General features: G+C 46.4%; 2 protein-coding genes and 1 non-coding gene across 5 annotated transcripts in view; 2 read left to right on the plus strand and 1 right to left on the minus strand.

Moving 5' to 3' along the window:
* Positions 1-26,751, plus strand: part of LOC121554994 (von Willebrand factor C domain-containing protein 2-like) — a 73,206-nt gene that overhangs the window by 43,635 nt on the left and 2,820 nt on the right. For all 3 annotated transcript variants that reach the window (XM_041868739.2, XM_041868741.2, XM_045212091.1), the window contains one exon: positions 17,881-18,010. In XM_041868739.2, coding sequence (XP_041724673.1) covers positions 17,881-18,010 — 130 coding nt within the window. The remainder of the gene's footprint in view (positions 1-17,880; positions 18,011-26,751) is intronic.
* Positions 9,740-9,815, plus strand: trnat-ugu. The gene has a single exon. It is a non-coding gene; the product is annotated as a tRNA-Thr (tRNA).
* Positions 19,751-26,751, minus strand: part of bard1 (BRCA1 associated RING domain 1) — a 38,801-nt gene continuing 31,800 nt past the window's right edge. The window contains exon 11 of the mRNA XM_041868738.2: positions 19,751-20,054. Within this exon, the coding sequence (XP_041724672.2) occupies positions 19,926-20,054 (129 nt within the window). The 3' untranslated portion in view covers positions 19,751-19,925. The remainder of the gene's footprint in view (positions 20,055-26,751) is intronic.

Genomic DNA, 26,751 nt, shown 5'->3' on the forward strand with positions numbered 1-26,751 from the left:
ACTCTAATAAACTTATCCTCTGCAGCAGAGGTAACTCTGGGTCTTCCATTCCTGTGGCAGTCCTCCTGAGAGCCAGTTTCATCATAGCGCTTGATGGTTTTTATGACTGCACTTTTTCCGTATTGACTGACCTTCATGTCTTAAAGTAATGATGGACTGTCATTTCTCTTTGCTTATTTGAGCTGTTCTTGCCATAATATGGACTTGGTCTTTTACCAAATAGGGCTATCTTCCGTATAGCCCCCTACCTTGTCACAACACAACTGATTCGCTCAAACACATTAAGAAGGAAAGAAATTCCACAAATTAACTTTTAACAAGGCACACCTGTTAATTGAAATGCATTCCAGGTGACTACCTCATGAAGCTGGTTGAGAGAATGCCAAGAGTGTGCAAAGTTGTCATCAAGGCAAAGGGTGGTGTCGTATATGAAGATTATGACGTTGTTAATGTTTTTAAGTGGAACCGGAGAGGACGTTGATTTTAGTATCAAGAGGGAATGTTTTAGTGTAACGCCACATACAACAGACAGGAAGTGTGTTGTAGACAGGGGATTGGACAGTAGAGGTAGCCACCCACATCTTGGGGAGATTATATATACTGGGGGAAAAACGAAGGAGAGGTTAGAGCGACCATTGCAATCTGGGGCGTCGCTCTCCGGGTGTCATGACATCTGTCACTTATGCTGAAATCTTGTGATATGAATAAACTTATGATCAAGGTTCAGTATGAGCGGACTCCTTTGTTTATCAGCAATAATTGCCAGCATTTACTCGATACGACAGTGTGTCACGATCGTCGTATGGAGTAGACCAATGCGCAGCGTGTTGAGCGAACATACTTTATTGAATTAAAGTGCACACACGATACAAAAACAACAAAACGATAACGTAACGTCCTAGGTAACATAGACCAACACGGAACAAGATCCCACAAACACAAAGGGAAAACAGACAGTTTAAATATGGCTCCCAATCAGAGACAACCAGCCACAGCTGACACTCGTTGCCTCTGATTGGGAGTCACTCTAGCCAACATAGAAATAAACACAACTAGAACTCCCAACATAGAACTACAACACATAGAATGAGCACACCCTGGCTCAACATATAGAGTCCCAGAGCCAGGGTGTGACAGTACCCCCCCCTAAAGGCGCGGACTGCGACCGTGCCTCCACTAGAACAAAACAGGGGAGGGCTGGGTGGGCATTCCTCCTCGGCGGCGGTTCTGGCTCCGGGCTTGCCCACCACCCTCCAATAAACCCCCCATAGCGCCCCTGGTCCGGTCTGGCCCCGCTGGCTGGAGCTGAACTGGACGTAGTAGGAGCGGGTAGCTTCAGCTCCGTTGTGGAGCAGCTGACCGGTACCTGATTAGGCACCGGTGACCCAGGCACGGGTTGTGCCGACTGATGACGCGCACCCCTGGCTTGGTGCGTGAGGCAGGAACGGACCGGACCGGGCTGACGATGCGCACCCCTGGCTTGGTGCGTGGAGCAGCAACGGGCCGGACCGGGCTGACGATGCGCACCCCTGGCTTGGTGCGTGGGCCGAACGGGCCTCACCGGACTGACGACTCGCACCCCTGGCTTGGTGCGTGGAGCAGCAACGGGCCGGACCGGGCTGACGATGCGCACCCCTGGCTGGATGCGTGGAGCCGGAACGGGCCTTACCGGGCTGACGACTCGCACCCCTGGCTGGGTGCGTGGAGCCGGAACGGGCTTTACCGGGCTGACGACTCGCACCCCTGGCTTGAGTGCGAGTAGCAGGAACGGGCTGGACCAGGCTGACGACTTGCACCCCTGGCTTGGTGCGAGTGGCAGGAACGGGCTGGAAAAGGCTGACGACTCGCACCCCCTGGCTTGGTGCGAGTGGCAGGAAACGGGGCTGGACCAGGCTGGCGACGCACACCGTAGGCTTGGTGCGAGGGCAGGAACAGGCCGGGCCGGCTGCACGTGGGCTTGGTGCGAGGGCAGGAACAGGCTGGGCCGGGCTGGCGCGCGCACCGTAGGCTTGGTGCAGTGGCAGGAACAGGCCGGGCCGGGCTGGCGACGCGCACCGTAGGCTTGGTGCGAGGGGCAGGAACAGGCTGGGCCGGGCTGGCGGCGCGCACCGTAGGCTTGGTGCGAGTGGCAGGAACAGGCCGGGCCGGGCTGGCGACGCGCACCGTAGGCTTGGTGCGAGTGGCAGGAACAGGCCGGGCCGGGCTGGCGACGCGCACCGTAGGCTTGGTGCGAGTGGCAGGAACAGGCCGGCCGGGCTGGCGGCACGAGGCGAAGGCACGTAGGCGGTGCGAAGGGCAGGAACAGGCCGGGCCGGGCTGGCAACGCGCACCGTAGGCTTGGTGCGAGGGCAGGAACAGGCCGGGCCGGGCTGGCGACGCGCACCGTACACTTGGTGCGAGGGGCGGAACAGGCCGGACCGGGCTGGCGACGCGCACCGTACACTTGGTGCGAGGGGCCGGAACAAGCCGGACCGTACTGGGGACACACACCACTGGCTCTACACCGGGATCTGGAACGGGCCGGACCGGACTGGTAACACACCCCAGTACCTCTCGCCGTGCCTCCACACCTTCCTTCCCTACTTTGGCCAGTGGCCCCCTTAACCTGGTGGCCTTCTGAATACGCCCCTTTTCTGCCTCCGTCAACCCCGTCGTCCATGCCCTGTGCCCCCCCCTAAAAAATTTTTGGGGTTGCCTCTCGACCGTCCGACGACGACACTGATCACGCCGTTGCTCCTCTCTCCGTCGCGCCTCTACCGTCTCACTCCATGGCCGGCGATCCATCCCGGCCAGGATTTCCTCCCAGGTCCAGGACCTCTGCCCGTCTAAGATCTGCTCCCACGTCCAGGCTGCCTGCTCCTGGACACGCTGCTTGGTCCTGGTATGGTGGGATCTTCTGTCACGATCGTCGTATGGAGTAGACCAATGCGCAGCGTGTTGAGCGAACATACTTTATTGAATTAAAGTGCACACACGATACAAAAACAACAAAACGATAACGTAACGTCCTAGGTAACATAGACCAACACGGAACAAGATCCCACAAACACAAAGGGAAAACAGACAGTTTAAATATGGCTCCCAATCAGAGACAACCAGCCACAGCTGACACTCGTTGCCTCTGATTGGGAGTCACTCTAGCCAACATAGAAATAAACACAACTAGAACCCCCAACATAGAACTACAACACATAGAATGAGCACACCCTGGCTCAACATATAGAGTCCCAGAGCCAGGGTGTGACACAGTGGCTACTTTGAAGAATCTCAAATATAAAATATATTTTGATTTGTTTAACACTTCTTTGGTTACTATATGATTCCATATGTGTTATTTCATAGTTTTGATTTCTTCACTATTGTTCTACAATGTAGAAAATAGTCAAACTAAAGAAAAACCCTTGAATGAGTTGGTGTATCCAAACTTTTGACTGGTACTGTATATCATGTAGTTTGAGGAGTCTGGTGTTCTCTGAAAAACAGAGGAAGCTCTGAATATGGCAGGTTTCATGAAAGTCTGCTTCATGAAATTACATGTTACTAGTTACAAGATGAGGATACTTGAGTTGTCTGACAGCTCACGTTTACTAAAGTTTCTGTTAGACCATTATCCCAGAGCTACAGTTTTATAACAATTCCATAGACATTTAAATGCCTTTAATGATAATGTTGCTGCCAGTCTGTGTATATAAAGTGCATTTTTATTATTTATGACAATAAAATACATAATAAGGCCTTTCTTTGGGGGCCTAGTTATGCCTAGTGGTGTTAGGTTTGATACCGGAGCTCTGAGGCATGCATCAAAATTGCTAAGCAGTATACTTCAAAGCAATGTGCTGATGCCTGTATCAATTTATCAGAAGCACATGATTAATGACGCCCGAAGCGTCTTTTCGTCGAACAACCACCTGATTGGTTTGGTATTGGTTTGGTCGAAGACAAAAAGGCTATGGGGTGTGGGATGTCATCTATAATAATTTGGCAGTGGCAAAAAAAATTACCAGCAGGTGCCACTAATGTACACTGTGTTGATCAAAGCCTCGAGTAATGAACCTGTTTTCAAGACAATTGGAAAACCTCAATGCTTCAGGAAACTTTGTTTTCACCATCACTAGTTATACCCTAACATAGTGGTGTTAAGAATCTCCTGGTTTACAGTACATCACTGGGGCCAAGCTTCCTGCCATCAAGGACCTCTATACCAGGCGGTGTCAGAGGAAGGCCCTAAAAATTGTCGAAGACTCCAGCCACCCTAGTCATAGACTGTTCTCTCTGCTACCGCACGACGAAGCGTGCACCGAGCACCAAGTCTAGGTCCAAAAGGCTTCTTAACAGCTTCTACCCCCAAGCCATAAGACTCCTGAACAACTAATCATGGCTACCCGGACTATTTGCATTGCCCCCCCAAACCCACCCCACCCCTTCTTTTACGCTGCTACTATTCTGTTTATTATCTATGCATAGTCACTTTAACTCTACCCACATGTACATATTACCTTAATTACCTCCACTAACCGGTGCCCCCTCACATTGACTCTGTACTGGTACCCCCTGTATATAGCCTCCCTACTGTTATTATATTTTACTGCTGCTCTTTCATTATTTGCTATTTTTTTACTTAACACTTTTTTGTCTTTTGTTAAAAACTGCATTGTTCGTTAAGGGCTTGTAAGTAAGCATTTCACTGTAAGGTCTACACCTGTTGTATTCAGCAAAATGTGATTTAATTTGATTTGATCAGGCCTGCAAGTCACATTATGCTGGCTTGCAAAGTGACATGTAATTCCTATTGGAATCCAGCCAGAGTTAGGATATCCAACAAGTAGCATTGTTAATCACCTGCATTCAGAATGACTGCGAGAGTAAGGCAAGATTAATACTGAGACTACGTCAGTCATCTAAACTGGAACAACCATCTCAGTAATGGGTGCAATACACCCAATAGATTGGATTAGTTTAGAAAACTGTATGTTATTTATCTTTGTGTAGCATAAAATGTATCAACCAATCAATGCACATGCAAAATCACAGATATGCTGGGAAATATTTTATATTTATTTAACTAGGCAAGTCTAGTCAGTTAAGAACAAATTCTTATTTACAATGACGGCCTACACCGGCCAAACCCGGACGACGCTGGGCCAATTGTGCGCCACCCTATGGGATTCCCAATCACGGCCGGTTGTGATACAGCCTGGAATCGAACCAGGGGGTCTGTAGTGACGCCTCAAGCACTGAGATGCAGTGCCTTAGACCGCTGCGCCACTCGGGAGCCCGATATATGGTTCTATGTAGAACCGTTCTTGCCTTCCAAAGAATCCTACTTGCCTTCCAAAGAATAATAATATGCCATTTAGCAGACGCTTTTATCCAATGCGACTTACAGTCATGCTTGCATAAATTTTTGTGTATGGGTGGTCCCGGGGATCGAACCCACTACCTTGGCGTTACAAGCGCCGTGCTCTACCAGCTGAGCTACAGAGGACCACTAGAATCATCAAAGTAAAAACAGTTCTTAAGATGGTAAAGGTTCTAGGTAGAACCCTTTGCCTTACAAAGAACCCTTGTCTGCCAAAAAGGGTTATTCTGATCAAAACGGCTCTTGGTAGAACCCTATCCCTCCACAAAGAACCGTTTTTGAACCCTTATTTTCGAAGAGTGTATGTGTTGTTATGTGTTAATAACATGAAGACTACGTTACCCAACAGGTTAACGAGGGGGGAAGTTGAAGTATGCATTGCATGGCTACACAAGGAGATTGCTAGCTGAAGTATCAGTTTATTAAAAGTAGTTCAACCTGCGCCCCGGTTTGTCATTATTTAAAGTAACAAACATAACATGGTGTCAGATTGGTAGTTGATATGATGAGACAGAGAAAAGAAAGGAGTAACTCTGCAAATTTCCGTGACGAAAATGTAACATTCTACCACAAGTCAAGTGACATGAGTAGTCGAAGATGCTAGCTTGCAAGAGCGATGCCAACGAGCCGCAGCAGCGAGAGTGACAGCAGCGAGCAGTGTTGCCAACTTAGCGACTTTGTCGCTATATTAAGCAAGTATTCAGACCCCTCTAGCGACACATTTTAAAAACATAGACTAACGACAAATCTAGCGACTTTTTCTGGTGTTATTGGAGACTTTTGGAGACTCTGACGTGAAAGCGTTTAACGTTCTTACTCTTCTCAACAAGCAGCGGGTGCTGTCGTGGGCCGACCCCTGTCCCAAAGCACTCACAGGCGGCCCAGTCCTCGCGCAGCAGTCCCTCCCAGCTGCAGTCAGAGCAGGATATGTTCACCCCTCCGCGTCCAGACTGCAAATGAATCGCGCATGCGGGAAGCCGCCGCTGGCTGATCACGCCCTGGCTTACATTCAGGGCAGGATGTAAATGTAAAATGTTCTTTGTCTAAAATAAATCACTGCACAAAAATAAATCACTGCATTTGACTCACACAGCCTCAGTCACTTACTCACCTCGTCCACTGTGTGTGCCTCTCTGTGACATAAGCTAAACATCTAGCTGGCTAGCTCATCATGTCTCAGTCTCAACTGTACACTAAAAAATACAGAAACGAGTGGGAATCAAACCCTGAATTCAAAGGCTGGTTGAAGCCGTTTATTGGAGATGATACACGGGCATACTGCCTGTATTGTAAGGCTGATTTCTACGCCAAACTTAGTGATGTAAAAAAACACGACAACTCAAAAACATACTCAAAAGGCAAAGCCTTATAACAGTTCCACCCAAAACAAGCTGCCATTTCTGGTTTAAAAAATTGACTCTGCAAAAAAGGCTAAGGCCACCATGGCATTAGCTATCGCTGAACACTGTTCCATGCTGGCATGTGATCACATTGGAGAAGCATGTAGAGCTGCTTTCTCAGACTCCACTGCTGCTACCCACTTCAAAATGCACAGGACAAAGTGCACAGAAATGATTAATGGTGTTCTAGCACCATACTTTCTGAAAAAGTTGGTTGCAGATGTGGGTGACCAGTGTTTCAGCCTCCTCCTCGATGAGTCCACGGATGTAAGTGTTTCTAAGTACCTGGGGGTTGTGATAAGGTACTTTAGTGACACCAAGCAGACAATTGTATCAACATTTCTGGGGCTTGTTGAGTTGGAGGGAGGAGATGCCAAATATATAGCCCGTGCTGTTGTGGCTTTCCTCGAGAAGTGTTGTCTTAAAAAAGAGAAACTCCTGGGGATATGGACTGTCAATGCCTCTGTTATGACGGGGATTAACAATGGGGTCCATAAAGTGCTGAAGGAGGAGTATGGCCTCAAAGATCTGGTTCTTATTTGCTGTGTGTGCCACTCTCTGCAGCTTGCTGTAAGTCATGCTTCCAATGACAACATCCCCCATAGTGTGGAGTACTTGGTACGAGAGACTTATAACTGGTTTTCAGTGTCTCCAAAGCGCAGGGAGGCCTACAAGGCCATATATGAGACCATCAACTGTGGGAAGAAACCTTTACAGATAACCAAGGTGTGTGCCACACGTTGGCTCTCCATTGAACCCGCGGTTTCACGCATTTTGGACCAGTGGGAGGAGCTTAGGCTGCATTTTGCAGTCACCAAGTCCAGTGAACACTGCTACATGGCTGAGGTTTTATACTCCATGTACAGTGATCCTCAAAACATACTGTATCTACTTTTTTGAAGTCACTGCTGGGTGAGGTACAGTTGGCCATCAAGGCTTTTGAGGGAGAGCAAGTAGATCCTCTTAAACAACTTGACAGCTTGGTTAGTCTGATCAAGTCTGTGAGCAGCAGGGTGCTGAATCCACTGGCAAATGTTGATGTACTCAAAGGGCCAATAGATGGATACATCAGTCCCAAACCGTACCTTGGTTACCTTTTTGAGTCAAAGACAGCTGAGCTCCACCTTGCACCTGAGGATGCAAACAATGTCCGAAAGCGGTGTGTAGCTTTCACCATCTCCCTCACTAATGAGTTGAGGGTGAGACTGCCGGACAACATCGAAGCATTGCAGTACATGTCAGTTTTAAATGTGGAGGAAACTCTAAAGCACAATAAGAAATATAAAACATAGCCAAGCTCCTTGGCTACTCTCCTGCAGAGATAGACAAGATTGTCCAGCAATGGCGTGCCATCCATCTTAGTAAATGGAATGAGACAAAAAACACACTGGGCTTCTGGAGTGAGATCTGGAAGTTCAGGGATTCAGCTGATATCAACCTGTTTCAAGAACTTGCCATGGCTGCTGTGTCTGTGTTGTCCTTGCCACACTCTAATGCTGAAGTTGAGAGAGTATTCAGCCAGATGAGTGTGGTAAAAAGCAAACTTAGAAATTGAATGTCCTTGCAGACCCTTAACTCCATCCTGTACATTCGATATGGACTGAAGCTGTCTGGTGAGGCTTGCTATGAGCACCAGCTGCCTGATAATGTTTTGCAGCTTTTTGGCACATCAGCTGCTTACTCATTTAAGTCAGCTCCCTCAGTTGCTGAACCTGCCATAGAGAGCCTTGACCAAAATGACAATGACCCACTCTTTCTGTGAGCCAGCACAGCCTGTGTGTGTGTGGAGGGGGGTCTGAAAAAATAAATAAAAAAACTGTAATAGGGCCAGACTAGTTACCATCATTTTCTCACATTGCCATTGACAGTTTTTTCTATTGTCTCTTTTTGGTCCATTTAGATTGTTAATGTAGATTGTATACAAAAAAAATGTTTAAAATGTTATGGTTAAAAATGTTTTACTGTGACTTGTTGTAGGCTCCTAAGTGGACCATAAGGTTAAAAACCAAACCAAACTTAAGAAAACGAAATTAAAAAACAAAAATAAATAAAAAAAGCTAAAATAACAAATAAAATTAAAAACTAAGTAACACCGCCAGAGTGTCTCTTTTGGGTCACTTTTGCCGGTCCCAAGCCCAGATAAAGGAGGAGGGTTGGAATTGTGACATAAAAAAAAACAAGAATCGACAGAAGAAAGTTCATTTGTAGTTCTAAACATATTTAGGGTGTTTTTTACTCACTTTTTGTCTCTCCCACAACATTATTCCTCTCACTTACAGCGTCCATCACAATTACATGCACATGGTTAATTATGCAAATTAGGTGATGAAGTCATTTAGCGACTTCTAGCGACTTTTAGGACAGCCAATAGCTACTTTCCTTACTGAGGAGTTGGCAACACTGGCAGCGAGAGCGAGGCTGCATTGGAATCTGTTGACGAACAAGTTGATGAGCAACCTACCGAAGCAAAATAAATTGAAACTGTACCTGTTTCCCGAGTGTTTCCTGTCATGAATAGGCTTAGTCCTCCTACTCCTATGCAGTTAACAGGCAATCTAGCTGACAATTGGACACGTTTCAAGCAGAGATTCAATATCTACCTAGCAGCCAGTGGAGCAGGGGGAGATGATGACAAATGGAAAGCTTCCATTTTTCTGCATGTTATTGGAGAGGATGCATTGGACATTTACAAAAGCTTTCAGCTAGACGAGGCAAACTTGACATTGACTGTGCTCATAGCTAAATTTGAGTAGCACTTTGTACCAAGCCAGAACGTCACGTTCGAGAGATACACGTTTTTCTCTCATGATCAGAAACAGGGAGTCAGTTTTGACCAGTACTTGGCTGAGCTGAACACACTGAGCAAAACATGTGAATTTGAAAATCTGAAAGACTCACTAGTGAAAGACAGGATAGTCTGTGGCATACTTGATAATGGACTCAAGGAGAGATTGCTGCGTGAGCAAGATTTAACTTTGGAGGCCTCATGTAGCTCAGTTGGTAGAGCATGGCGCTTGTAACGCCAGGGTTGTGGGTTCAATTCCCACGGGGGGCCAGTATGAAAAATATATGCACTCACTAACTGTAAGTCTGTCACGCCCTGACTCTGGGGACTCGTATTTGTTGAGTCAGGGTGTGTATTTTCTGTGTGGTATTTTCTATGTTTAGATCTAGATCGTGTAGATCTATGTTGGCCGGTGTGGTTCCCAATCAGAGGCAGCTGTAGCTCGTTGTCTCTGATTGGGGACAATACTTAGGTAGCCTATTGGCACTAGTGGGTTGTGGGATCTTGTTCCGTGTTAGGTATGTTTGTTTTGTGTACCTTGGACTTCACGTTTCGTTTGTTGTTTTGTCATTGTGTTTATTCGGAAAAATAAACATGTACGCATATCACGCTGCGCCTTGGTCTGACCCGTCTGTAAGCGAACGTGACAGAAGATCCCACCAAACGAGGACCAAGCAGCGTGTTCAGGAGCAAACGCCGGGAATTCAACAGGAGGTTACATTAGTAGATGTCCTCCTCGGTTGGGGGAGAATTACGGAGGAGGAGGCCGTCCGTTACCGGAAGGCGATGAAGGAGGATGCCCAGCTAGGAGAGGAGAAACGGCACCAACAGTGCCGACGACGGAGACCCGAGAGGCAACCCCAAGAAAATAATTTTGGGGGGCAGACGGTGTGGACGACGAGGCAGCAGGAGGCCGTTAAAGGGCGGATCTGCAGGTTAGGAGAGGATGCCACCATGTTACGGGGGCTATTGGTTCAGAGGGAGCAGGAGTTATTCGGTCAGAGGGAGGAGCATGTAGGAAAGTGTAGAGGCACGGCGAGAGGAGCTGGTTAGGCAGCAGAAGGAGCGGGGGTTTATAAAGGAACCCAGTCCCGCTTCTCGCACCAAGCAAGTGGTGCGTGTCGCCAGTCCGGTCCGGCCCGTTCCTCCTTCCCGCACCAAGCCAGTGGTGCGTGTGTCCAGCCCGGCCCGGCCTGTTCCTGACCCTCGCACCAAGCCAGTGGTGCGCGTTGCCAGCCCGGCCAGGCCTGTTCCTGCCCCTCGCACCAAGCCAGTGGTGCGCGTCGCCAGCCCGGTCCGGCCTGTTCCTGCCCCTCGCACCAAGCCAGTGGTGCGCGTCGCCAGCCCAGCCCGGCCTGTTCCTGCCCCTCTCACCAAGCCAGTGGTGTGCGTCGCCAGCCCGGCCAGGCCTGTTCCTGCCCCTCGCACCAAGCCAGTGGTGCGCGTCGCCAGCCCGGCCTGGCCTCTTCCTGCCCCTCGCACCAAGCCAGTGGTGCGCGTTGCCAGCCCGGCCCGGCCTGTTCCTGCTCCTCGCACCAAGCCAGGGGGGCGCGTCGCCAGCCCGGCCCGGCCTGTTCCTGTCCCTCGCACTAAGCCAGTGGTGTGTGTCGCCAGCCCGGCCTGTTCCTGCCCCTCGCACCAAGCCAGTGGTGCGCGTCGCCAGCCCGGCCCGGCCTGTTCCTGCCCCTCGCACCAAGCCAGTGGTGCGTGTCGCCAGCCCGGCCTGTCCTGCCCCTCGCACCAAGCCAGTGGTGCGCATCGCCAGCCCGGCCCGGCCTGTTCCTGCTCCTCGCACCAAGCCAGTGGTGCGCGTCGCCAGCCCGGTCCGGCCTGTTCCTGCCCCTCGCACCAAGCTAGTGGTGCACGTCACCAGCCCGGCCCGGCCTGTTCCTGCACCTCGCACCAAGCCAGTGGTGCGCGTCGCCAGCCCGGTCCGGCCTGTTCTGCCCCTCGCACCAAGCCAGTGGTGCGCGTCGCCAGCCCGGCCTGGCCTGTTCCTGCTCCCCGCACCAGGCCAGTGGTGCGTGTGTCCAGTCCGGCACGGCCCGTGCATGTTCCACCGGTGCCTGGTCCGGCACCGGTCAGCTGCTCCACTCCGGTGCCAGAGCAGTCCGCTCCACCGGTGCCCAGTTCAGCTCCGGTCAGCTGCTCCACTCCGGAGCCAGAGCAATCCGCTTCACCGGGGTCCAGTCCAGCTCCGGTCAGCGGCTCCACTCCGGAGCCAGAGCAGTCCGCTCCACCGGTGCCCGGTCCAGCTCCGGTCAACGGCTCCAGTCCAGACCCAGACGTCAGCCCCTCTCCAGGTTCGGGGTCTCCCACACCAGGGTCCAGACAGGGCTTGGTACTTCGTGGGAGGAAGGAGAGGGGAAGCAGCGCGCCGAGGTCCAGACCAGACCAGGGGCGCAACAGGGAGGAGGAGAGTAAGTGGTCGTCACGCCCTGAGCCGGATCCGCCTCCGAGGCGGAATGCCCACCCGGCCCCTACCCTGTTATGTTTATGTTGTGCAGTCGGAGTCCGCACCTTTGGGGGGGTACTGTCACGCCCTGACTCTGGGGACTCGTATTTGTTGAGTCAGGGTGTGTATTTTCTGTGTGGTATGTTCTATGTTGCATTTTCTATGTTTAGATCTAGATCGTGTAGATCTATGTTGGCCGGTGTGGTTCCCAATCAGAGGCAGCTGTAGCTCGTTGTCTCTGATTGGGGACAATACTTAGGTAGCCTATTGGCACTAGTGGGTTGTGGGATCTTGTTCCGTGTTAGGTATGTTTGTTTTGTGTACCTTGGACTTCACGTTTCGTTTGTTGTTTTGTCATTGTGTTTATTCGGAAAAATAAACATGTACGCATATCACGCTGCGCCTTGGTCTGACCCGTCTGTAAGCGAACGTGACAAAGTCGCTCTGGATAAGAGCGTCTGCTAAATGACTAAAATTTAATATGTGTGGAGCAGCTGAAACCAGCAGAGCACAAGCTAAAGAGCTGAGCAGTGATGAGATGTAGTGCAATAAAAAGAGAGGAGCAACACACACAAGGCTTTTCAAAACAAAAACAAGCAAAAGAGAAAAATCTAAACACTACATGTGGAAAATGTGGATTTATCCACAAGCCAAAAAATGGCCCTGCGTATGGCAAATCGTGTAACAACTGTGGGGAAAATAATCGTTTCTGAAAATGCTGCAAAGCTGAGGCTACAAAGAAAAAGGTTCACACAGTGAATGAAACTATAATACCATTCAGGCTCGATAATGGAGCTCAGGTAAGCCTGTTGTCGCTGGATGACTACAAAACACTGAAAGTGAAGAGCAAAATACACCCTGTGAAAATCAAGGTTCCTGGTTATACTGGGGAGAACGTACAAGTTAAAGGAAGCTGCATAGTAACTTTACAGTTCATAGCACAGCTGCTGATCGTGGAAAATAATATACAGCCTATTCTAGGAATCAGTGCATGTGAAAAGCTCAATTTGGTGAAAAGAGTGTATGTATGACATCACAGACTGAAAATGACCAAGAATCGCTACTGGCTGAGTACGAGGACGTGTTTGAGGGTCTTAGATGTTTACCTGGAGAACACAAAATATGTACTGATGACAACATTACTCCAGTTGTGCATGCGTGCAGAAAAGTTCCATTTGCACTGAGGAAAAAGCTCAAGGAGGAACTCGGACGCATGGAAAAGATGGACGTCATCACAAAAATGGATGAACCTACAGATTGGGTAAGCTCACTGGTTATTGTGGTGAAAAAGAACGGCGATCTCAGGATATGTCTAGATCTCAACAAAGCTATCAAGCGAGAGCATTTCAAGTTTTCAACCAGAGAAGAGATAATGTCGCAGTTTGCTGGAGCAAAGTGGTTCAGTAAGCTTGAGGCCTCATCAGGATTCTGGCAAATGAAGCTAGATGATGCAAGCTCAAGCCTATGCACATTCAACACACCTGAGGGCAGGTAGAGATTTCTTCATCTACCATATGGGATTCTCTCAGCACCAGAGGTCTACCACAAGACAATTCACATGATCTTCGAGCACATTCCAGGAGTAGAGACCATGATGGACGACATCATTGTCTGGGGGTCCACAAAAGAAGAACACGACATGAGAGTGAGACAAGTGCTGGACCTGACACGAAAAGTCAACCTGTAACTAAACAAGGACAAATGCGAGTTTGGTGTGAAAACACTTACCTTCGTGGGAGAAGTACTTTCAGAGGATGGAGTCACATCAGCCATCAACAACATGGAGCGCCTGAAGAACAAGGATGACGTGAGACGCTTCATGGGCACGATCACCTACCTTGCAAAGTTCATACCTCAACTGTCAGCACAGTCTGCTCCACTCAGATGTCTTCTGGAACAGAAAAACGAATGGGAATGGTCCCATGAGCAGGAAAACTGCTTCAAAAATCTAAAGAAGACAATCACAGAAGAGCCAGTGCTCAGGTTCTATGATCCAGAGAAAAGCACAAGGATTTCTGCAGATGTGTCACAGTTTGGCCTGGGAGCAGTTCTTCTGCAACAGCATGACGACACATGGCAACCCGTCGCTTATGCGTCCAGAGCCTTGACAGGCGCAGAAACAAGGTATGCACAAATAGAGAAAAAACTACTGGCGAGCACATACGTGTGTGAAAGGTTTCACCAATAAGTCTACGGACAAGCCTTTGAAGTAGAAACCGACCACAAACCATTGGTGTCAATCATGTCTAAGCCACTGAATTATTGTCCAATGAGAATCCAGAGAATGTTGATCAGACTACAAAAGTATGATGTGAACACAGAAAAACATTGAGATTCAGGCCTACGTCGACATGATCGTAGCATCACTTCCTGTGTCTTTTGAGAGAATGGCACAGATCAAAAGAGAGACCGCAGCTGACCAAACAATGACAGAGTTGAAAGAAACAATACTGATAGGATGGGCTGCACAGAAAAACAACTGTCCAAGGAGAATACAGGATTACTGGATGTGCAGAACAGAGCTCACTGTTGTGGATGACATAGGCAACAAGATTGTCATTCCCATGACAATACGCAAAGAAATGCTACAGAAAATACACGAGGGCCACTTGGGTGAGGAAAAATGCAAACAACGAGCACGAGAAGTAATGTACTGGCCAAGAATGAACTAGGAAATCAGCCAGACCACTGCTTCATGTGAATTGTGTTTGACCTACAGGCCAAAGCAGCAAGCAGAGCCGCTAATGCCTCATCCAGTACCCAACCGACCCTACTACAAAGTTGGAGTTGACCTTTTTGACTGCAATGGCAAAAGTCACATTGTTGTTACAGACTACTACTCAAACTACCCTGAAGTAGCAACACTGCCAACTACCTCCAGCAAAGCTGTAATCACCTACCTGAAATCAGTCTTCGCAAGACATGGGGATGCGTCTGAACTGTACTCGGACAATGGCCCGCAGTTCTCAAGTTCTGAATTCCGATCGTTCGCTAACGACTGGGGATTCTGACACATCAACTCCTGCCCCAACTACCCAAAGTCCAAAGGCTTAGCAGAAAGTTCAGTCAAAATTGTCACAGGTCTGATGAAAAAGGCACATGATGGAAAGGAGGGCTTCCTAAAAGGTCTGATCTACCGCAGCGCCCCGCTGCAGAATGGACATTTACCTGCACAAATGTTGATGGGACGTTGCATCAGAACCAACCTACCCATCCATGAGGACTTGCTAACACCCAGAGGTGCTCACAACGTCAAACTCGCAAAGGAAAAACAGAAAGACAAACAAAAACAGCGACACGACAAAAGTGCAAGACACTTACCTGAACTGAAACCTGGAGATCATGTACGACTACGAGACATCACTACAGGAACCTGGATGCAGCAAGGGTGCGTGCAGAGAGAAGTTGCACCATGATCCTATGAGATCCAAACGGAGCATGGATCACAACTGAGACGAAACAGAGTGGATCTAAGGCTTCAACCATTCACTCAAGGGACTGAGGATCATCAGGAGGATACTGCTGAAGCGTCAAATGCCTTTACCAATGGACAATTCAGTCAGAACACCCTGACTGACAATGAACGCTGTCCAACTGCTTCAGGAAGCACTTCAGCAGAAAGACCAAAAAGGACTGTCAGAGCCCCTGAAAGGCATATTGAGAATTGTGGCTGGATTGGATGTTTTTGTTTATGTGAAAAGAAATAGAGCCACAATAGAGTATTGTTGGACAGAGACTGCATTTAGTTGAGAGAAAGAAAAGGGAAAGAAATGTGTGTTATTGAAAATTGCATGTTATGCAGGTTGACTAAACAAATGTGATGTGACATGTTTAGTTACAGAGAAAAATTAGTTTTCTTTTAAAGGAAGGAAGATGTGTTGTTATGTGTTAATAACATGGCTATGTGAGGGGGGAAGTTGACGTATGCATTGCATGGCTGCACAAGGAGATTGTTAGCTGAAGTATCAGTTTATTAAAAGTAGTTCAACCTACGCCCCGGTTTGTCATTATTTAAAGGAACAAACATAACAGTATGTATCACTAACAGTGAGGTTTCACAGTGAAAGTCATGCAGTTTCATTCAAAAAGACTGCCATTTCACCCTCAGGCACAAACTTGTTTGTTTGTTCTTGTTCACCATTGAGCTCAGTACAATTAGGGAGCGTTTCCATGGATAAGAGCCCTTGGCTCTGAGGCCAAACAGTGTTATTGAAGGCATAGACAGGGGATCATTAGTGTGTGGGACAGTCTCAGTTTGGCAATTACCTATGTACAAAGTTTAAACACCCTGGCTACTGAGAGGGCTCAGGGCTCTCCTCTCTCTCTCATCACCCTATTGACTCCCACACACACACACAAACACTCCGCCAGCCAGGCTGAGGCACCGCTCCAAATGTATGAGTCAACATCTCTCTGGCTTTGTCTCAAATGGCTCCCCACTCCCTTTATAGTGCACTACTTTTGACCAGGGCCCATAGGCCTCTGGTCAAAAGTAGTACACTATATAGGAAATAGGGTGACATTTAGTACGCACACTCTGTTAAGTTGGGGTGAAGAAAAGGCCATTGGGGATGCGGGGACTTTTTAACATTGCTAAAAGGATACCCTTTGCAGTGGGTGAATGTGCAAATGAAAGATAGTGGTGTTGTTGTTCTCTAGAGCCAGTGAATTGCTTTCACTGTAGCTTATAACATGATGGCATACATTCTAAACTACAAAAGGCATGTAGTACACGCTAAGGAAAAATAGGTGCTATCTTGAACCTTAAAGGGTTCTTTGGCGGTCCCCATAGGATAACCCTTTTTGGTTGCAGGTTGAACCCTTTTGGTTCCAGGTAGAATCCTTTTGGGTTCCATTTAGAACCCTTTCTATAGAGGGTTCTACATGGAACCCAAAAAGGTTATCCAAAAAGGGTTATCCTATGGGGACAACCGAATAACCATTTTGGGACCCTTTTTTCTAAGAGTGTACAAACTATGATCGAAATGTGGTCAGTGGGTAAACTAACTGTTTCTGCAAACATGGCATGACAACGACTGTTGGAGTTCATTCTGTTTCAAGTGGGTTGAGTTCTCCGAAGGACAATATTCTTTACGTGAGCTAAATATTTACCTTTTGCTACAGACATACCTTTTTCTCTTTTATTCTACCTTGGACTTACTCTGAAAGTCCCATGGAGATACAGTAACTTTTTTCCAATAGGAGACCTGCCCATGACATTAGGTAGCAGTTGGATATCAATAGGTAGAGAGGGGCAAATGGAAACATACCCAGGTTGATGTGGCTTGATTGAGATTTTCCAATTCAATTACTCTGTTTCCAGCATGGCCCCCAAGGTTGAGTAGGCTAAGCATTGTTGGTTAGGAACACTGCTAGATCATATCATAGTTGTCAGTTTGCAAGTGGAGTTTCAGTGTATTTCCTAAAAAAAGGTGCTATCTAGAACCTAAAAGGGTTCTTCGGCTGTCCCCATAGGAGAACCCTTTGAAGAACCCGTTTTGGTTCCAGATATAACCTTTTTGGGTTCAATGTAGAACCCTTTCCACAGGGGTTCTACCTCGAACCAAAAAATGTTATCCCATGGGGACAGCAGAATAACTCTTTTGGAACCCTTTTTTCTAAGAGTGTGCAGACATCCTACTGTGACCATGGGTTGATCTTTTAAATGTTCAGTCAAATAAACCTTGTCTTTTTTCAAGGCTTATAACTTGATATTAACAGTAATCTTGCCACCATGTTGTTACAATGGCTATATGATTGGTTTTCAAATGCATTTAAAATCTCTCTTTCTCCCTCCCTCCATCCCTCCCCTTTGTCTCTCTTTCTCTCACCCCCCTCACTCCCTCTCTCAATTTTCTCCCTCCCCCCTCTCTCCCTCCAGCCTTCGCCTTGTGAGTGGTGTCGCTGTGAACCAAATAACGAGGTGCACTGTGTGGTGTCTGACTGTGCCATCCCAGAGTGTGTCAACCCAGTCTATGAGCCAGAACAGTGCTGTCCCATCTGTAAAAACGGTAAGGCGCTTCCTGTCGTGTGTTTCTGACACACACACACACACGTTTTACTGAAATGCTTTATGTATATCAACCTTACGATTGCATTGCTGGTTGTTGTGCACATGTAGTCTGGTAAACCAGACTAACGCTGTGCTTACCATTGTTTCACAGAACAGAATGATGAACATAGCTATTTGTCTGGTTGACCAGGCTAGTGTGTTTGTATATTTCTTGCTGATGTTGTGTTTTTATTGTGAGCGCGCTGGAGAGTTACATTTCTAAAGGATTCATTACACATTCATTACGCAAATAACCTTGAAACATGTAACTGTTTGAACCTCAACCCACACACACACACTACAAAATAATAACACTTTTATCACATCGAAACCAACCAAAAGATGATCTCTTCCTCTACGTCTATCTTTTCATGATCAGAGTCTTCAGTCTCTTTAATCGAGGACGTCCGTCTTTTATGTTTTACTGTGTATTAAATAATTTATTTGGGGGGTTGCCCGGGCGCTAATGAGGACAATACTAACTGCTTTAATTAAATACAACCCACAAAGCAGAATTAACACTGCAAATGTGTATGAGTCTCAGGACCCTGTATTTGTGTAAAACTAGGCCCTCAAAACAAGGCCTAATGAAATATGTATGATATATAGTTACGTTTGATACCGGAGCTCCAAGGCATGTCGAATTCGCTAAGCAGTGTACTTCGAAGCGGTGTGCCGATGCCTGTATCACTTTATCAGAAGCACGTGATCAATGACGTCTGAAGCTTTGATTGGTTTGGTAGAAGACGAAAAGGCTACGCTGCGTACGTGCTACGGGGTGTGGGATGTCATCTATAAAATTGGCTGATCTAAATTATTTTGACCAGCAGGTGCCACTAATGTACACTGTGTTGATCAAAGCCTCGAGTAATGAACCTATTTGCTATTTTACAGTTAGCATCCCAAATGGCACCCTATTCCCTGGTGGACTACTTTCGACCACACTGTAAACGTTTCCTGTGAAATTTACAGTAACTTACTGACAGCAATTGGCCATTAAGTTACTGTAATTTATTTTACAGTACAGCTAATGTAATCCATTTTACGTTAATCCATTTTACAGTACCAAAATGGTATATTACTAGAAGTATCCATTGCACGTTTTCATTTTTTCCATTTACATTTTGGTCATTTAGCGGGCACTCTTGTCCTTAGCAACTTACAGTCAGTGCATTCAACCAAGGTTGATAAAAAAAAAACATATCACAGTCATAGCAAGTAAAACGTTTCTGTAACCGATACATTGGTCTTCAAAATAATTTTAATTACAACAAGATATCTTATGATATAGCTCTGACCATCTCTGGATAGTGCCAATACAATACTGAGATATTCAAGATAACTTAATGCCAGAGCAATGAAACACAGTAAAACACAGTAAAAGTGACTATTGAACCATAAGAAAATTATTTCTACAGTATTTTACTGTAATTACAAGGGATTAGACCAAGCAGGTTGTCTGTAGGCATTTACATATTACAGCATATTAATAAATACTAGGTGTTTATATCAGTTACACTTTAGGCCTTAAAAAAGGCTTCTAAAGTGACAGTGACTACAGGGTAAAACAGATCAAAAGAACATGGCTAACCACTCATTCATTAAAGGTCCATTTATTTGGTTATTACAAAATTCAATACATGTTAAAATTTCTAATCAAATTTTGTTAAACTCCAAAAATAATAAACAACTCAAACAAAAAAGTATCAATCCAACGTATGTTAGTCAAATCAAAAGAAAAACAAACAATCATCAGTCCATCAATTTGTCAGTCAGTCATGGTTGGTCTGGTGGAGTGGTTGACAGTGTGTTTGTGTTGTTGTGTTGGGTGAGGGGAAGTGTCTGAGCTGGAAGTTGCTGGATGAAGGTGTCGGTTATGGTTGGTCAGTGTTGAGGCTGGGACAGGGAAAACCTGGGCAGGTTGGAAATCGTGCTGGTACCAGGGCTGGAAAACCAGGGGTTGGTGCTGGGTCTGTGAGAGAACAGGAACCAGGAACTGGACTCTGTAAAGGGGAGGAAAGACAATCTTTAAAGGTTTGATACTTGCTGCCACTAAGGGATCCACTACTATGTTTCACTTAAATTAAATCAATCACTTAAATTGGTACATCACTCTCACTAACGGGTAGAACAAATATAGCCTCTTACAAGACACGCCTCAAAATATGTTAATGGTTCAGACTCTTTCCCCGCCCACAACATTTTCCCACAATGCACCATCATTAATACTGTAAAACACATTTAAGGTATTTTACTATTTTACTGTGCATTCTACAGTGTTTTACTGTTGAAATTACAGTGTGCTGTAAAATAAATGTACAGTATTTTACTGTCCATCCTACGGTAATCTACTATATTCAGTTTACACAGTATTGTACTGTTGATTACAGTAAGTTACTAATAAAATTACAAAAACGGCTAACATTGTAGGGCCCACCGTGTGCCATATGGGACACACACATAGCCATGGAGAATAAGCTTTAACATGCATCAGCAGACACACATACTTTGACTAAAGTACTCTGACTTGCAGAGGGCTTCATCAGGCTTTCTTCAAGGTTTCCTTAGGCAAATTAAGCTGAGAATCCCTAAGCACTATGCAAATGTAGCTACGTTTAGCCTTGAACAACCTAGCTCTATCCTAAAGGGATATAAATTAACTTATATGAATTTGATTTAAATATGAATTTACTTTATGTAAGATACATTTAAATTATTCACAAGTAAATGTAGCTTACATAAAGTTGTTTTACACTTTTGCAGGAAAAATACACATGGGAACTAGTCTTATTAATCTGACCTGTCAGTCACTGTATTCCTGATTGACAGTCATGTGACAACATAGAGACACAGGTAACATGTATCCCTGTAAACAACCACACTTGGCAGGGCAGCTCGATGCCCCATTCTCTCATCAACCTCTGCCCGGTTTGTCTATGACTAGTGCCAGCTGTACTGAGGGTGGGTAGTGGATCAATGAGAATTAGGACTTGGCATCAGGCCGCTCACGATATCTCTATTGAGGTAGAGGTTGATCGATGGGCTTTTATCATGTCTTAGTAGACCACGAGATGAGAATCGGCCTGGGCATGGAAGAGAGGAGTATGGGTACAGTGGGGGAAAAAAGTATTTAGTCAGCCACCAATTGTGCAAGTTCTCCCACTTAAAAAGATGAGAGAGGCCTGTAATTTTCATCATAGGTACACGTCAACTTTGACAGACAAATTGAGAAAAAAAATCAAAAAAATCACATTGTAGGATTTTTAATGAATTTATTTGCAAATGATGGTGGAAAATAAGTATTTGGTCAATAACAAAAGTTTCTCAATACTTTGTTATATCCCCTTTGTTGGCAATGACACAGGTCAAACGTTTTCTGTAAGTCTTCACAAGGTTTTCACACACTGTTGCTGGTATTTTGGCCCATTCCACCATGCAGATCTCCTCTAGAGCAGTGATGTTTTGGGGCTGTCGCTGGGCAACACAGACTTTCAACTCCCTCCAAAGATTTTCTATGGGGTTGAGATCTGAAGACTGGCTAGGCCACTCCAGGACCTTGAAATGCTTCTTACGAAGCCACTCCTTCGTTGCCCGGGCGGTGTGTTTGGGATCATTGTCATGCTGAAAGACCCAGCCACGTTTCATCTTCAATGCCCTTGCTGATGGAAGGAGGTTTTCACTCAAAATCTCACGATACATGGCCCCATTCATTCTTTCCTTTACACGGATCAGTCGTCCTGGTCCCTTTGCAGAAAAACAGCCCCAAAGCATGATGTTTCCACCCCCATGCTTCACAGTAGGTATGGTGTTCTTTGGATGCAACTCAGCATTCTTTGTCCTCCAAACACGACGAGTTGAGTTTTTACCAAAAAGTTCTATTTTGGTTTCATCTGACCATATGACATTCTCCCAATCCTCTTCTGGATCATCCAAATGCACTCTAGCAAACTTCAGACGGGCCTGGACATGTACTGGCTTAAGCAGGGGGACACTTCTGGCACTGCAGGATTTGAGTCCCTGGCGGCGTAGTGTGTTACTGATGGTAGGCTTTGTTACTTTGGTCCCAGCTCTCTGCAGGTCATTCACTAGGTCCCCCCGTGTGGTTCTGGGATTTTTGCTCACCGTTCTTGTGATCATTTTGACTCCATGGGGTGAGATCTTGCGTGGAGCCCCAGATCGAGGAAGATTATCAGTGGTCTTGTATGTCTTCTATTTCCTAATAATTGCTCCCACAGTTGATTTCTTCAAACCAAGCTGCTTACCTATTGCAGATTCAGTCTTCCCAGCCTGGTGCAGGTCTACAATTTTGTTTCTGGTGTCATTTGACAGCTCTTTGGTCTTGGCCATAGTGGAGTTTGGAGTGTGACTGTTTGAGGTTGTGGACAGGTGTCTTTTATACTGATAACAAGTTCAAACAGGTGCCATTAATACAGGTAACGAGTGGAGGACAGAGGAGCCTCTTAAAGAGCCAGAAATCTTGCTTGTTTGTAGGTGACCAAATACTTATTTTCCACCATAATTTGCTAATAAATTCATAAAAAATCCTACAATGTGATTTTCTGGAGAAAAAAAATCTCAATTTGTCTGTCATAGTTGACGTGTACCTATGATGAAAATTACAGGCCTCTCTCATCTTTTTTAGTGGGAGAACTTGCACAATTGGTGGCTGACTAAATACTTTTTCCCCCCACTGTAGCCTAAGGTGCTGGAAGGAGGTGGTGCTAGGCTAGATAGTGTTTGATGTATTATACAGTCTATTTGATGCCATTAGATTTGTTTGTTCCAGCAGACACTGGTTTCGATTTGGTTCAGTGTAGTCTTGCACTGCTACACTTCCAAGTCTTGTGTGTTCACTCCGCTATTACTCAAGAAAACCGGAAACCGAGGTTCGTTCCAGAGCAGCTGAAGGGTGTTTCCAAATGCCTGGCTCTCTGTTAAAACACTAAACTCCTGGACAAGAAAATCATGCCGTCTGGTTTGCTTAGTATAAATCTAATCAAATGTTATTTGTCACATGCTTCATAAACAACAGGTGTAGACTAACAGTGAAATGCTTTCTTATAGGCCAATCCCAATAATCCAGAGAGGAACATTTTTAAATAACCAAGCGGTGATACAGCCAGTCAAGATGCTCTCAATGGTGCAGCTGTAGAACGTTTTGAGGATCTGAGGGCCCATGCCAAATCTTTTCAGCCTCCTGAGGGGGAAGAGGCGTTGTCGTGCCCTTTTCACGACTGTGTTGATGTGTGTGGAACATGATAGTTCCTTAGTGATGTGGACACAGATGAACTTGAAGCTCTCAACCTGTTCCACAACAGCCCCGTCGATGTGGATTGGGGCGTGCTCGGCCCCCTGTTTCCTGTAGTCCATTATCAGCTCCTTTGTCTTGCTGACGTTGAGGGAGAGGTTGTTGTCCTGGCACCACACTGCCAGGTCTCTGACCTCCTCCCTGTAGGCCACAGGTGTCAAACTCATTCCACGGAGGGCCAAGTGTCTGCGGGTTTTTGCTCATCCTTTGTACTTAATTGATGAATTAAGGTCACAAATTAGTAAGGAACTCCCCTCACCTGGTTGTCTAAGGGCTTAATTGAAAGAGAAAACCAAAAACATGCAGACACTAGGCCTCCATGGAATGAGTTTGACAGCCCTGCTGTAGGCTGTCTAATCGTCGTCGGTGATCAGTCCTACCACTGTCGTGTCATTAGCAAACTTAATGATCGTGTTGGAGACGTGTATGGCCGTGCAGTCGTGGGTGAACAGGGAGTACAGGAGGGGACTAAGCACGCACCACTGAGGGGACCCTATGTTGAAGGTCAGCGTGGCGGAGGTGTTGTTGCCTACCTTCACCACCTGGGGGCGGACTGTCACGAAGTCCAGGACCAGTTACATAGGGAGGTGTTTAATCCCAGGGTCCTTAGATTAGTGATGATCTTGGAGGGCACAATGGTATTGAACGCTGAGTTATAGTCAATGAACAGCATTCTCACATAGGTGTTCCTTTTGTCCAGGTGGGAAAGGGCAGTGTGGAGTGCAATAGAGATTGCGTCATCTGTGGATATTTTGGGGCGGTATTCAAATTGGAGTGGGTTCAGGGTGTCTGATGATGGTGTTGATGTGAGCCATGACCAGCCTTTCAAAGCATTTCATGGCTACAGATGTGAGTGCTATAGGGCGGTAGTTATTTAGACAGGTTACCTTGACATTCTTGAGCACAGGGACTATGGTGGTCTGCTTGAAACATGTAGGTATTACAGACTGGGTCAGGGAGAGGTTGAAAATATCAGTGAAGACACTTACCAGCTGGTCAACGCATGCTCTGAGTACGCATTACTGTAATACGCCAGGTGAATGTTAACCTGTTTAAAGGTCTTACTCACATCGGCTATGGAGAGCGTGATCACACAGTCGTCCGGAACAGCTGGTGCTCTCATGCATAGTTCAATGTTGCTAGCCTCGAAGTGCGCATAGAAGGTATTTATCTCGTTTGGTAGGCTTGTGTCACTGGGAAACTCGTGGCTGGTTTTCCCTTTGTAATCTGTGATAGCTTGCAAGCCCTGCCACATCCTACAAGCGTTAGAGCCGGTGTAGTAGGATTCGACATTGGTCCTGTATTGACGCTTTGCCTGTTTGATGGTTCGTCGGAGGAATTTGATGTAGAGCATTTACTTTTACTCAAGTATAATTTAGGCCCTGCAATAGACTTGTGTCCTGTAGCTCAGTTGGTAGAGCATGGCGCTTGCAACGCCAGGGTTGTGGGTTCGTTTCCCACGGGGGCCAGTATGAAAATGTATGCACTCACTAACTGTAAGTTGCTCTGGATAAGAGCGTCTGCTAAATGACTAAAATCTAAATACAGGGGGTGTACTTGTACAGCAAGCTACTTCACGCTACAGAAACAGGAGATAGGCTCCTGCCCTATGGGCCGTTCTGTTTCGGACAAGGCTAGCTACTTACTTTACATTACTTTTGAATCAAGATCATCTGCAGCCAGGCAGCAGGGACACAATCTGGACATGATTATCTGTTCCAAGATATGAAATAGCCTGCTAGGATTTCCTAATCTCAGCACCCAGAACCAAATCTCACATGCATGCTGGGCAACATTAATTGTTAAGTCTGTCACAAGAGACTTGTAGGAAGATAATATTATAACATTATCCAAAGCGACTTACTGTCCTGTGTGCATTAATTTTACGTATAGGTGATCCTGGGAATCGAACCCACTAACTTGCCGCGCAATGCTCTACCAAATAACTTTCCACAGAGGCTGAGGAGGCCTTTCCATGCAGAATTGGAATCTAGGAGTGACTTTCTCTCTCTCTCTGTGTGTGTGTGTATGTACAGTGGGGGAAAAAAAGTATTTAGTCAGCCACCAATTGTGCAAGTTCTCCCATTTAAAAAGATGAGAGAGGCCTGTAATTTTCATCATAGGTACACGTCAACTATGACAGACAAAATGAGAAAAGAAAATCCAGAAAATCACATTGTAGGATTTTTAATGAATTTATTTGCAAATTATGGTGGAAAATAAGTATTTGGTCAATAACAAAAGTTTCTCAATACTTTGTTATATACCCTTTGTTGGCAATGACACAGGTCAAACGTTTTCTGTAAGTCTTCACAAGGTTTTCACACACTGTTGCTGGTATTTTGACCCATTCCTCCATGCAGATCTTCTCTTGAGCAGTAATGTTTTGGGTCTCTCGCTGGGCAACACGGACAATCAACTCCCTCCAAAGATTTTCTATGGGGTTGAGATCTGGAGACTGGCTAGGCCACTCCAGGACCTTGAAATGCTTCTTACAAAGCCACTCCTTCGTTGCCCGGGCGGTGTGTTTGGGATCATTGTCATGCTGAAAGACCCAGCCACGTTTCATCTTCAATGCCCTTGCTGATGGAAGGAGGTTTTCACTCAAAATCTCACGATACATGGCCCCATTCATTCTTTCCTTTACACGGATCAGTCGTCCTGGTCCCTTTGCAGAAAAACAGCCCCAAAGCATGATGTTTCCACCCCCATGCTTCACAGTAGGTATGGTGTTCTTTGGATGCAACTCAGCATTCTTTGTCCTCCAAACACGACGAGTTGAGTTTTTACCAAAAAGTTATATTTTGGTTTCTTCTGACCATATGACATTCTCCCAATCCTCTTCTGGATCATCCAAATGCACTCTAGCAAACTTCAGACGGGCCTGGACATGTACTGGCTTAAGCAGGGGAGCACGTCTTGCACTGCAGGATTTGAGTCCCTGGCGGCGTAGTGTGTTACTGATGGTAGGCTTTGTTACTTTGGTCCCAGCTCTCTGCAGGTCATTCACTAGGTCCCCCCGTGTGGTTCTGGGATTTTTGCTCACCGTTCTTGTGATCATTTTGACCCCACAGGGTGAGATCTTGCGTGGAGCCCCAGATCGAGGGAGATTATCAGTGGTCTTGTATGTCTTCCATTTCCTAATAATTGCTCCCACAGTTGATTTCTTCAAACCAAGCTGCTTACCTATTGCAGATTCAGTCTTCCCAGCCTGGTGCAGGTCTACAATTTTGTTTCTGGTGTCCTTTGACAGCTCTTTGGTCTTGGCCATAGTGGAGTTTGGAGTGTGACTGTTTGAGGTTGTGGAAAGGTGTCTTTTATACTGATAACAAGTTCAAACAGGTGCCATTAATACAGGTAACGAGTGGAGGACAGAGGAGCCTCTTAAAGAA

Source organism: Coregonus clupeaformis, chromosome 40 (assembly GCF_020615455.1).
Source record: "Coregonus clupeaformis isolate EN_2021a chromosome 40, ASM2061545v1, whole genome shotgun sequence".
In the NCBI taxonomy this organism is placed as follows: Eukaryota; Metazoa; Chordata; class Actinopteri; order Salmoniformes; family Salmonidae; genus Coregonus; species Coregonus clupeaformis.